The sequence below is a fragment of the Ceratosolen solmsi genome, unplaced genomic scaffold, assembly GCF_000503995.2.
Source record: "Ceratosolen solmsi marchali unplaced genomic scaffold, CerSol_1.0 scaffold27, whole genome shotgun sequence".
Classification (NCBI taxonomy): domain Eukaryota; kingdom Metazoa; phylum Arthropoda; class Insecta; order Hymenoptera; family Agaonidae; genus Ceratosolen; species Ceratosolen solmsi.
Genome location: NW_011948426.1, coordinates 5,147,668 through 5,162,609, shown reverse-complemented (window position 1 = coordinate 5,162,609; position 14,942 = coordinate 5,147,668). Strand labels below are relative to the sequence as shown.

The 14,942-nt window shown below is 25.9% G+C and overlaps 1 protein-coding gene across 1 annotated transcript in view; it reads left to right on the top strand.

Annotated features, from left to right (window-relative positions):
• The first annotated feature begins 4,731 nt into the window (after positions 1–4,731).
• Nagk (N-acetylglucosamine kinase) overlaps positions 4,732–14,942 on the top strand; it is a 14,482-nt gene continuing 4,271 nt past the window's right edge. The window contains exons 1-6 of the mRNA XM_011500860.1: positions 4,732–5,010; positions 5,231–5,359; positions 6,238–6,385; positions 9,608–9,692; positions 11,956–12,054; positions 14,797–14,942. The exon at positions 14,797–14,942 is cut by the window's right edge and continues 113 nt beyond it. Of these exons, the coding sequence (XP_011499162.1) occupies positions 6,309–6,385; positions 9,608–9,692; positions 11,956–12,054; positions 14,797–14,942 (407 nt within the window). The 5' untranslated portion in view covers positions 4,732–5,010; positions 5,231–5,359; positions 6,238–6,308. The remainder of the gene's footprint in view (positions 5,011–5,230; positions 5,360–6,237; positions 6,386–9,607; positions 9,693–11,955; positions 12,055–14,796) is intronic.

Below are 14,942 nucleotides of genomic sequence, written 5' to 3'. Positions count from 1 at the left end.
CCATGTCAACGTCCAAAGACAATGGCCGACGGCGAGGAGGTCGTGCGGCCGAGGTCCTCGAGTCCAGCACCGAGTGGCCTCGCGGTTCTCAGCCCGCGAGACGTACAATCCGGGGCCACGACTTCTCTCACACTCTTCGTCCTCGTTACGCGTCCTGCGCTACGGGGCCGACTCTCGACGGGCACGAGGCGAGCTCCAGCGCTCCCGCGACTTCACTACCGCTCGGCGATGCTCCCTCGGCGATCCTCAGGACGAGGTGCCAGCACTCTATCCCCATCGTCGCTAACGTGGCATCGACGTTCACCGACTGGCGAATCCGCCGCTCCTCCGATGTCCGCGATAACCCGTATGCGCCAGTCGCGGATAGCGGCGTCCGCGCGGCCAAGTGCTAACGGAGATACAAAATGCGGCGGTCAATGAATTCGAGACGGACAGCCGACACTCGTCCGGACTGCCCAACAATATTGCTTATAGGCAGGGGCACGAGCCATTATATACCTAAACTCTACACGATGACTGCGACGTGCGACGGCAAACTCCCCTTTAACTGTCGAATTGTTATGAGCGGCGACGAGGCATGAACGCGCATATTAATGTGCGTGACTGCTTCTATCGGCATTCGGATATCATTGCACACGCCAGTTGTACAGTACTTTGTAGGTGTAGCATGGTGGCAGGGAATTACGAATTGGTTGGAGATGGGAAAATGGCGCGGCCGATTATTAAGACGTGATCATTGGCTGTTGAGTAGGTGGGGATCGGGAGGCCATATTGTGACAATATACGCGGCAAATTCGAACTCTCCGAGCTTTATAAATTGTCTAATTTGTTCGAGAGCGAGGGAACGTTGCTGTCGTTGAGATCAAAACGAGTTTCTTGGCGTTTTATTCTGGATGCGATGGAAGCACTTTATCGTGGTTATGATTTGGGACGATGTGCATGCGCGTAAGGGTGAGAGTGTTGAACGCAAGACTGATAGATCGCAGCACGTGGAGGTGTTAACGTTCCCTGTATACCGAACGTTCGAGCTTATTCGCCTTATTGCGCGCCTGACATTTAAATAAAACAATATAGGCGTTATGAAAGGCCGTTAGAATTAATTATATTAGTTTATTTTACGACTGGATACGGGCTAATTTTAATGGGAAAGCGGTGCGTCTCTATTCTGAGTTTCTGTAAATGAAATTGTTATATTTATTCATCTCAGTATAGGACATTATGAAACGATGTTTTTGCAATTGCGTATCGTATTATAGGTGGCTAGTGAAAGCATTCCCGACGACTTTAGTAATTATGTTAACTTGGCGCTCGCTAATCTGTACCACTGTAATATGCTTTTATATTGTTTTCTCTAAAATAATAGATACACGAGCTTTAATATACAGTATTTTAAACATAAGTCTCATTCGAAATTCAATGGTCTAAAATGTAAATATTTAGATTTTTTATTAATTACAAATGAATTAAATTTTTTCCCTCTTTTTTTCCTATTTAATCTAATTATTATGACTTCTTAATTAAACATATGAAAGTTTTCAATCGATTTATAGTACACACTTTTTAACGATATGGGTACTTATTATGATGATAGGAGTTTTGACACTGCAGTCTTTGAAAAATAAAAGATACTAAAGTAAAATTCCAATTTATAAAATAAATTTTAGACTCCGAAAATGTCCAAATTTTATAAATTCATTTTTATAAAAATAATAAAGTTTCTTTTGATTTTGTATCTATACTATTCAGATATTCCCGCTCTTCTCGAGACTCAATAACATCACTTTTTAATTTTCATTGGTCGTCGGCCATTTTTATTGTTCATGCTCCTGCATTCTTCATGGCCTTGACAGCTTTTCCAGTTGAATATGTGAGAATATGTGAACATTGTCGATTATATGAAATGGCTTGAAACGTTGGCTTAATTTCATGTAGAAATCTCAATATGTTTCTGTTCTATTGAAAAATGAATTCACACTTTTTACTTTTTACTTTGTCGTATTTTGTCTATATATTTTTCATCAAATTTATTTGTTATATTCCAAATTTTAAATATTAAAATTTCTTAATTCCAATTATACATATTATTTTGTATTACAGAACTAAAGGCAATAATTTTCAATAATATTATATGCTTTAATATTATTTTAATTTTGGCGCCGATGCTTCACTAAGGGACAATGTTCATAGAAAATATAAGTCATTGATCATCCAATTATATTTCTCTTCCTTACTAAATGATATTTAATGTTAAATTAGTCACACTCGTTTGTCCGAAAATAGAAAAATACAAATTTTCTACTGTATATTTGTATATATACTGTATATTCATTAGAACTTGTTCTTACAGAATAATAACGTTACTATGACGTAATTTACTATTTTAGTTTTATATTTTTTATAGATCATTTGAAATTCGCGCGCATCTATGAATTTCCCATTTCCTATTATTGGATGCAATTTCGAGCTTTTCAATTAGTTTCCATTTTCACTTACAGTAAATTATTGGCATATTCAATGAAAATAGTGTACACAGTCTATGCTTTAATCAAATGACGTTAATTGAAAAATAGATAGCTATTCGAGTAGATATATTTAACAATGAAATTTTATTAAAATTTATAAAATGAAGAGATTCTTGAAACAAACTATTCCAAAACAATATATCATTAAATTACCTTTATAACTATTTTTTGTTGTTAGCGCTGCATCAATGTTATATTAAAATTTCGTAGTGTTAATAAATTCTTGAAGGAAGGTCTATAATTAAAATATCATTTAAACTAACAAACGTTGTTATATATCAACTTGCACATCAAATTCACGATCTACATTAATTATGATACTAATTATGATAATAAATGATTAATTATACGTATGATTTACTTACTTTTATAATTAATTTACTTTATTGCTTATTTAGTAAATCAATTATTTGAAATTGGTGCTTTTTTTGGTGCAGTGAATAGTATAATCACATAATGAAGCAATCAAAATAATTGAAATTTGTGTCTGGTTTGCAACGCGTTAATGACATATTTTATGCATCGTAATATTTTATAACGAGAACAATTTAGTAGTATACTATTATAGTGTTGGCATCCAGTCGACGTACTTAATAGATATTCAATCACCTTAATAGATGAATGGTGTTATAGAAACGGCACCTTTTCTAAAATTTCGGTAAGTTACATTTGAATAGGAAACTCCACTTTATATTATTAAACTTGAATTTGGCAATTTTTATCGATTGTTAATCAATTTATATTGAGGTAGTCGTTTAGATGAGTATGTGCTGTTCATGTTTTTTCATCAAATTTATTAAATATGCGAATTATAAAAAAGAAGAGAGTAATTTATATATGCATATATATATATATATATTATATTATAGCATATATTGTAGTAAATTTTATATTTTATGAAAATAATGTTGCATATCGATACTTGATGTCAGCATCAAGTACCGATGGATTAGTAGACCTTTTTTGTGTACACGGAAGAGTTTGGTATCTATAAACTTCCAATTCTATTTGCAAACAAACGACTAATGCAAACTGTCATTCAGTCGTGTAATTTCCTATTATATCGACCGTTTTTCCTCTATTTGAACTGTAATCAAGATAGTATTCTATTCATAAATTGTATAAATATATTTATCATTAAATATATGCAATTGATATTTAACATAGTGAAATAATAATGATTAATTATTATAAATTATATGGATATAGTCTGGGTCTGTATGCATGTGGTAATAAAAATTGATGACATAAAAATATTTTTAATATTTATTAAAACAAATTTTTTCAATTGGAATGATACGATACCGGAAGTCAATGTATAAATTGTAATAAATATAATATAAACTGATAACTGAACTTAATATAATTACATTATAATTACATTTCTGCACAATTATTGGTTTACCAAAATCACACGTAATTGTAATAAATGAGTAAGGATTATGAATATTGAAATATTATAGAACGCGAAAAACTGGTTAAAACTTAAGATACGCTCAACTTTAATATTGCTACGGGCCATTAAAACATAAAAGCGAACGATTTATCTAACTTTATAAATTAATATTTGCAATATCGATGATTTCTATAAAAGCAAGTTTCTATAGAAATAAAGATAACAACGACTGCGACGACGATTAAAGTATCGTGAGCGATAAGGCACAATTTAAATGAAATGGAAAGAGGAGATGTCGCGTGTTATTGTTATCATTGAAAAAAAAAAAAATGAAACGTATATTCTTAGGCTAATACGCGTGATGCTCAATCGACACTGGGAAACGTCACGATTAAGAGCCGCCAGCTGACCTAAGAGCCAAACTAAGTAAACGAGCCGGGAGTGCGGGAGTGTCGGGACTCGGCTGGTCGGGCCTGGCTAGACTTCCTCGCACTGGTTCTCCAGTTGCTCTCCCGCTTAGTCGGCGATCGCGTTGCCGAACGAACAAGTGAATCGACACGTGTGTTCAGTTGTCGCGGCAACAAGCTCCCGCTCACCCGCTCACCAACATAACCTTCTAGCTAACAGAGAGACCGCGTATACACGTACTCTCGTAATTACATCGCGTGTTTATATATCATTACCACCCGCATAATCACACGCGTACGCGAATGCAGGTGGTGCACTCGCTTAATGCAAATATAAACACGGGCACCCAGACAATTACGCACGTACGCACCCACGTAAAGTGTATATACATATATATACACAAACACGAGCACGTACGAACGCGCATAAACTTAGAGGCCTACGCGTATAATTGCAGCAGATGAGCGACGACGAACTTCTGCAACTACCCCTTTGAGATCCTCGATCCTCTACGTCTGCACACAAACGACAGTACGTTAGCCCGAATCATTAAAATTTCATCGTTACTTTTCATTCGGAGTTTCTCTGCGTAAAAATATTTATACCAACTATTGATTAATGAACGAATGTACATGTCCATTTAACAATTTGACACCGAAAAATTAATAACTATCAGGTTTGCAAGTAATTATTTGAACTTTTTCTCTTTTTTTAATGGTTCTCCTATGCGCAAATCAACCATATGCTCGTAGCTATTTTAACTTAACTATAGACTCCGCTCACAGAAATGCTTCTGCTTCTTTTTTTTTTCTCTTCTGCTACGCAAGAGCGAGTATGCTTGCGTATGGAAATTTGAACTAATTTGAATTAGTTCCAAATAATATTATATTTTCAATAATTATAGTACCACATATCTGCCGAACAAACCAATTTATAACAATAAATAATCGCATTTATATAAGTTGCCCTTCGCGCGAGCTCCATTGGTATTTACCGAATTTTTATTCTTCGTTTACACTTGTGCCGTTGGAATGTGAGTATTGCTTATGTTTCCTACATGTAAGCGCATGCGCTTGGTACGTCGAAATTATATTCCAGTTTATAGTGAAAGCTTACCAATTATAAAAATAGCATTTTATAGTTGACGTGATTTGAAAAACCTGATTTCTTTTGCACAATATCAACATAAAATGTTTTGTGAATTCACACATACATGCGCGCTTGCGTTTATGATGCACACACAGTAAAATATATATTCGTGTAAACTATTTTGCGTTTAGTTCATTGGAACTTCATTTTAAATTGGCAAATAAATAAATAATTATCATTAAGCAATGCCATGCTTCTATCTTAATTTTCATACTCTTATTTTATAAAGCATCTGAAATACATGAAATTTATATGAAATTAAAATAAGAGTTTTCACATTAGGGTATAAGTATTTAATGAATACTTAGTTATTCGTTTGTATTTAATAATAGAAGTATATAACGAAGACCTTCTTATGCAGTCATTTAACAAAGATACTTAACTTATAATCTTATACAGTAATTTATTCATTTACTTTAGTTAATTTGATATTCAATTTTAACTTCATACTTTCACTCTTGCATAGTTATATGACCAAGAAATTTTTCAATACTTATATACTAAGTAAATTACTTTCATTATTCAATGATAATAATATTTAATCGAGATTACTTGTTGAGTATAATTACTGTTGACAATCGAGAAAAATCTAATTAATAACAAATTTTATACTGTATATTATAAATCATGAAAATATGTAATCCCATTAAAATTAAAAATATAGATTCTTCATAATTTATTATCATAAAGAAGCATAAAGATTATAAATTCTTGTGATCTTATAGATTATTTTTGGAGTAATTATTTAAATAATTTTTTTAGCTTTATGCAGAGATATAAATTGATAAAATTCGTATTATAAAGAAACGTCCTGGACTTTTGAAATTAAGAACATGAACGGAAAAGTAAATGCATCTTCGAAATGTCCGGATAAAAAACCAGAAGATATCAGGATTGGAGGTATCGAAGGGTAATTATATTTATTAATCGTACATGAAGAATTACATTTGATAAAATATAATGTTATATATTAACAATTTTGAAATGATACTTGAAATATGTATTTTTGTATTTTATTAAGTCTCACATTAAAGAATTTTATAGTAATTAATTTATTATGTCTAGTTATAAATAAAAAATATAATTTTATATATACGATAACCTATGAAAATGTAATCATTAATTTTTTATTGTTATTTCTTTTATTCAATAATTATTTAATACTTAGAAATTGTTAAAATCGAATTATTTTATGTAATGAGCAAAATACGAAAAAAGGAAAATATAAATTATGATAAAATCAATACGCTATATAGTTTATATTCAGATATATTTTAAAATCCAATGTCTATGGTAATTACTAGCTTTGTTCATTTTATTTATAAGGAGCTATTTAAGTATTATCATTCAATTTTGCTGCCACGTGTGTTCATTAATGTAATATGTATTTTACTTTAGTTACATTAAATTTTCGAAAAATAGATTAAAACTAAACAATTCAATTAAAAGTATTTATAATAGTTATAAACAATTGGTCGTATTATAAAAAATTTTTGCATTACACTTACGAGTAATTCAATTAAAAATCCTATTAATATCCTTTCTCTAATTTTCATTAATTATTTTTTGTAACAGTATCTTCAGAAATTTCAAAAAAAAAAAAAAAATAAGTATTTAATCAAAATAATATCGAAAACCAATTATACGAAGATGCTCTACGATCTTCAAGTGATAATAATAAGAACATTTATCTTACATTTTCATATGATACACGCGTACGTTTACTGTTACTATATTCTTTCAAATCTTCTAAAAGTGTTTTAAAAATAATTTTGCATTATTAAATTTATTTAATTTTTATAAATAGTGGTTTATTAACATTTCTCAAACACATTATTAAACTGCACGATTAAGCGATTAATTATAAAAAAATGTAATTTCAGTACGCAATACAAAGGACATTTTTGTATAACATATTGTAAGTAGGCTATTACACGAATGATTTCAGTAGCAGTCAATTATTAATGATACTTATTTCGTTGTACGATGTACTTATTTGCGCCGTGTGATACTACTACAATCATATAAACGCTTTAATCTCAAGCACATTGCTTATTTTTAGTTAGTAGTAAAAAATATTGAAATTCCATCAAAAATTCGCGATAAGCACAGACTTATACTTGATAAAGTCAAAGATTAAGAGATAGATTGTGTATGTAGTACATTTATAAAAACATATTGTCATATTAAGCTTATGTTATTATGATATTTTTATTTATTAAATTAAATTTGTAATGATACTATTCTTTTGATTTTTGAACTCATAAAGGAAGTTATACTAGTAGGCATTAATACTCACAAGTATGATTTACTGGTATGAGTCATATTTAAAACTTTTTTATATGGTAAATTACTATTATTAAAAAAAAAAAAAAAAAAAATTCCTATTGTATTTTCTGTTTTAATAAATACTTTTTTTAATAAATTTAATATAATATAAAAACATGATCATTAATTTTAGTATGAAGCTTTATTCATTCAAAGGGATTCCTTAAAACTATTTTTCAAATTAAAATTTTTTAATGTTCATTAATATGGACATGGTATTTGTTCATAAAATATTTTACGTGTCAGTTTAAACAAAAAAAAATGATAAGTATAATTTAATATAATATGGAAAATTTTGAATTTCGTTAATTAAAATCTTATATAGAATGAATTGTTTTTATCTTGAATATTTGAATTTAAAGATAACTAAATTAAAATAAAGAAACCTTAAAGAACCATGTTAATATTTTAGTTAGTTTTACAAAAAGCGAATTAATAGATTTACAATGTAAAATCTTTTATTAATATAAGGTATAAACCTTATTTTAATCAGAAATTTAATTTATAGTTTTTTTTGTAAAGATAACTATTAAGATTAGTATTTATTTAATATTTTAAATAATATTTGGAATAAAATTTCAATGATACTGTTATTTTTTAAAATAAATTAACATTTATTTATGGAAGAAAATATATCTTGTTAGAATGTATTTAAATTATAAATATATATATTATTATTATTATTATTATTATGTAAAATAAATTTGAAACTTCGTAAAATACAAATACATCTTCAAGCGAGTAATATAATATTTTCATAATAATGGGAAAGGATTATATTCGTAATTTGTATTCGTTCAATGAAGGAAATATTATTCAAAATATATTGGTTAATTTATTAATCATAAATATTTATTTAATGTAATTTAAGTTGACTAAACAGTAAATATTTATTATATTTATAATAAGAATAACTTTGTATAAATCAAAACATTATTTTATTAAATTTAATTAGTAATTCTGTAACTGTGTAATATAAATGATTCAAGTGAACGTATTTTATAAAAAAATGAAGTCGCTAATTAATCAATAAATTATAGTTAGAGTTACATCGAATTTATTAAAAATATTATTATGCGATATGACAGTTCCTCAACCTCGTAACTACGCATTACAATGTTTTAGATTTAAATTTTTTAATTTTTGTAATTTGTTATTTTATTATTTTATTTTGATGATTCATGTTTTTCTCATAATTGAACGAGAATAAAAAATTAATTAAACACATCTTTGTTTATTCATCAATATCACAAACGTTATATATCAAATATTTTCAAGTTTATTTTAAATTTATGAATGAATAAATAATAACTGTTAATACATAAATCGTATGTACATAATGGAAAAAGTAAATTATTCTTGCATAAAGTTTTCACGATTTACTAATTTTATTATTCTTCCAATTTTATATTTCTATTTAATATATAATCTGCAAATAAAGTTATAAAATTATAAAAATCCTTGCATTTCTACAATTTTTTAATCACGTGTAATTAAATAAGATTAGTAATATCATAAATGTTTCATTTTCTTTTAAGTTTCAACATAATAAATAATATAAAAATATATTTATGAAATAAAAAGATTAATTATGATATATTTTAATATATTTCATTAAAATTTATCAATAATATTTCTGATCATATTATAGTTATAATAGAAATTATAGTTTCTTAAACATTTTGTATCGAACTATTTTATATTTTTTTTACATAATATTATACAAATAAAATATGGACAAGGAGCATAGTATTATTATTTGTAATTAAAATCAATTATTCATTTATATTAAATTATTTTTCAGCGGTTCTACACATTCCATGTTATTTGTCATAGATGGATTTGGCAAAAAATTAGCTGAAATTAGGGGTCCCCACACGAATCACTGGGTAAATCATTTAGTAATAATATTTTTAATAAATGTAATTATAATAGAAGAATAGGCTTGATATATATATTTTTTAAAGTTCTAATAATCAATTGTGATAATACAAATACTTTAATAATAATTATAAATTATACAACATTTTAGAATAATTTTATAAACATAAAGTGTTTTGAAGAATAATATAAGATAATTTATTAATTCATTAAGCATAAATTACATACTTTAAACAAAAGTCTTCCTAGAAAAAGTCTTACTAGAAACATTCACGATGAACGTTTCAGCGCATATTTAAACGTATTTAATTGTAATTTTGATATTATATTTCAAACATATTAGAATTTGTGTATTATAAAATGTTTATAGTTAATTTCTTAAGATTATTTTTTATATAAATATGATTTATGATGATATGATGATAAATTTTAAAGTTCAATAGATCGAATTACTAATTATTATTGTTCATTTCATTATAAATCATGGAATTAACGACTTTTAATATCAAAAAGAATTAATTTTAATTTCTAAGATAGAATTCATAATTGTTAGAACTAACGTTAATATTTATATTGTAAAGATGTAAAATTCAAAAAATTATTATATTTTATACTTTGTTACGTTAATTACATTTGATCGAAAATGTAGCATTTATTTCAATTAAAATTATTTTTAGTGTTTTAATTGTAATTTGTTCGTAAGTAGAAATAGAATTTTGTGTTGTAATAATAATCTTTTGATGATCATTGGATTTTTTAGTTGTATTATTAACTGCAAGAACTTCTAACTATTTTTGACAAATATATACATTTATTATAAAATAGTCCCATATGCTATGTAGAAATGCTTAAAAAATAGTAAATATTCTAGCTAAGCCAAGATTAATTTCTTTCTATATTTTTTAGTAAGAATGAATATAATTATATGCTTACAATTTGTATTTGCTAACTTATTCTCACAACTTGCAACGTTAATTTATACTTTATTTTAATATCATTTAAATAGTGTATTTAATAATTTCATTTCGTCTTAATTGAAAATTTATAAATAGTAAGAATAAGATATAATAAAGTAAATAAATTGTTTTTATGGATATAAAAAGTTGTTAAGAAGCTGTATTAATAATACAACATTACTGTAATAGAGCTACAGCATTAATGTATTATAAACATGAATATATAGTAATATAGAGTTACTAAATGTTTATTATTCAAGGATCTACTGGATCAGATATTCAGATTATATGCATTTTATATAAAATACAATTATTATTAAACTGACTATTAAAAGAATTCTTGAAGAATTCCTAGTAAATTCATAAAAATTATAAAATCATTATGTATAATTGACATATAAACTAACGATTATAAAAAATTGATATTATGTAATTGAATTCGATATATTATAAAAAAATAAAAATTATAATTTTATTTACATAGAATTATAACTTTAGAACTGAAATCTAAATAATTTTTTTACTTTTAAACGGAAAATAATTATTGCCAATCATTGAAATTTATTATTAATTTACTCATGCAATATAAGTAAAACATTTTTGACATTTTAAATTAATTTTTTTATATTAAAATGAATATTTTTCACTTATTTTATAAAACTATATTTTCATATACGAAATCTTCTTAAAATTAAAGCTAAATATAGAATTGATAAATAATAATTTATTAATATTTATCTGTAAATAAACATTATAATGATTATAAATTTAGAAAAGGATTAGTTAACATTTTTAATTGTAATTATTCAAATAGTAAGAAATTTGAGTACAATAAAAAAATTGAATGGTATTTGCCATGCATGGAAAAGATTATTTAAGTTTCAAAGGAACAGTGGGTAAGAGAGGGAGGGGGGAGAAACAGACAAGAGTGGTGCGACATAAAAAGGATGTGAGGGTGATAAGAAAGCGAGGAAGATATACAGAGAGTGTGAGATGAAAGTGAGAGTAATTTACCATTGAAGTTACTTTACAAACGTAACTGTACATTATTGTGTATATATGTATAGTATAAAGTTCTTTTTTTTATCTCTGTCTCTCTCTCTCTGTCTCTCTCTCTCTCTCTCTGTCTTTTAAACACGCTCTTACTATTAGTAACTTGCGCAATTGCTATTGTACAATTGGAGTCGATGCGGTCAGATCTATCCAATCAATATTACAGCGACTCGAGCATACATACTATGATCGAGCTTTTATTTTATTTAACATAGCAGTAGATTATCTTTATGTAATGAATCTAATGTAAATCTATTTATAGGCATTGGGAATGGAAGAAACCGCTGCTAGGATTAATGATATGATTATTCGATCTAAAGAAGAACTTGAAATATCGCAAAGTATTCCTTATGATATTGTTGTAAGTATACAAAAAATATGAATTTGATTTTATCAAATTTTATAAATTACTTACTCAAAACAATATGAGTTATAACTTTTACAAATATATAATTCAATCGAATATATTTGATAATTTAATAAACGAATATTAATTTGAGCTTGAATAAAGAATATTACTGATTCTCCGTCTATTTTTTTATTATTACAAGTAATAATAATATTTAGAATTTTGTTCAATTAAAAAGTATTTTACACATACCGAAAAAAGTTAATCATTTTTAAATTTTCTATTGAAATAGATTCAATGAGAAATATTGATATTTGCTAAGTGTTAGAATTATAAATATACGTATATTTATTATAAGTGATAATTTAATACTTTATACACATTTTTTTAATACTGACTAGAATTTACAGTAACTAGAGTATAAGATCAGTATCTATTTATTTTTATCGCAATATAAATTAGATGTAATTTTAAAACTTTTATGAAAAATATTTATCTTATAACAATAATCATGTTTATTTGGAAATTATTTTGTGTGCTTTGCAAAACTATATTGTATAGTAATTTTACTCTTCAAGATAACAACAATATTCATTTAGAAAACTCGTGTGTATTTTACTGAAATTTAATTTAATTATATTTATATAATATATGTAACAATGATATAGTAGAAAAAATTTCTTTTAAACGGTATAAAATAATTTTTATGTAATATTTTAGTATCATGTTTTTTTTTCACGCACAAGTGAAATAAAAATTATTTAAAAGAAAAATAAACATCGTAGATATAGGAGCACATAAAAAATTTAGAGTAAATTGTTTATGGTATGATACAATTTTTGTATTAATGTATTTTATTTTCTACGATTTAAAAAAAAAAAAAAAGATTAGTAATTATATTAAGTAATTAAAATATAACATGAAGCTTATCTTATATTATTTTAAATTTAATAAATTTAGTGTATACTACATTAATTATTAATAATTTATATTTTAATTTGGAGTTAAAGAAAAAAATTTGGAACTGACATAATATCACACTATTATTTACATGGTCATGACCTTGTCTGAATGTGACGTAAACGTAAATGTCAAGTTAAACATTTTGATTTCGATATGCCAGAAAGCTTTTACTTTATATCTTAAACGGAAAAAACTTTTTAGTCAAATATTAAGTTTCGATTTAAATTCTGAATGTAGTTAAAACCATCGGATTTTTTTTTTTTTAAACATTTTCTTGATTTTTTCGTAGATTAAATTTCTTTTATTATCAGCAATTCGATTATATTTAAAGATATTGACCGTCCATAAAGAATTTAAGTATTATTCCAAAAGAATATGATTTTATTTTATTTCATTGGTGGTATGGCAGAATAATTAAATTTAATGTATCTATACTTGAATTTCTAATAATCAAATATATTATGTGTAAGAAACTATTATTTTTTTCATAGAAATATTTAAAAAGTTGTTCAATCATTTTCATAAAAAGAAAAAGAAAAAGAAAAGAAATTATTTATAAATATTGTTTAACCATACATACTGGTTTTATGCATAAAATTATTTTAAAATACATAATATATTATTGAAAAAAATATTCTATTGAGTTATTAACTCTGCATTTACTTTATTATTAAACGTACAATTTAAGGTTATAAATTGGACGTTATTAAAACCTAATCAGCCTCTTATTTTTATTGACTAAACACTAATACAAAGTACTTATGCATATAGGAATCATTTTAAATACATTTAAATAATACTTTTATACGAAAGAATGAATTTTAAATCTATATTTATTTATTATTTTAGAATTATACAATATTTAAAAGAATATATATTTTTCTTTTATTTAATGATAATCAAAAAAAAAAAAAATAAAAAAAAAAAAAAAAAAAAAAAAATATATATATATATATATATATATATATATATATATATATATATACAAAGGAATTGCGTGGTAAAAAATAGAGCAAAGGACTACGACATTGTCTCAAGTGATATTAAAAACTTAAAAATTGCTACATCCTCTGTATTTAATAAATATAATTTATAAAATGTATATACATGTACAAATACATATACAATAGCACATAATAAAACATTGAATGTAGAAGAATGCATATTGTTAAGTAGTTATGTATATGAATTTTCTTATACGGACAAAAGTATCTACATATCTGACTGTCACGCGATGTATTTCGTTAGATAGATTTCGATATAATTTCGATAGATTGATGCGTAATTTTTCACATAGTATAATTGACAATAATTGTTCATTGATATTTCAATTAAAAAGAATTGGTATAATATTTTAATAATAATGTTTTTACAATATCTTATGTTTATTATTCAAATTGACATAAAAGGGGTATGCCAAGAAATTAAAAAAATTTATACACATCGATGATAGAAAAATATTGTAATCGATGGTAATGTTGATGATTTTCTTTTTATTTATAAATAATGATAATGGCTCTCAAAACTTAATTAATTTCTAATCACTTACTAAACTATTACTTAAGCACATGATTTAAAATATAATATATTATTTTAATTTAATACATAACGGCTAATAGAATACGAAATAAAATGGGTTCTAGTGTACTAAAAATTTAATATTATCTCCATTATTACTTTTATTGAGCTGTAATTCAATCATGCTTATTTCCTCTATAAAAATGAAAATAAAATAAAAATGTATCCATATGATTTGGAGAGGCATAAGACAGTTATGTTTTATATATGCAGGGTTTAACTCTTAGCGGGTGTGAAGAAAAAAAGAGTAATTTATTGTTGAAAAAGACCCTCCACGAACTCTATCCAACGGCCGCAAATGATTACATAGTTGGATCGGACACTCTAGGCAGTATGAAAACAGCTCTTCCCAATGGTGG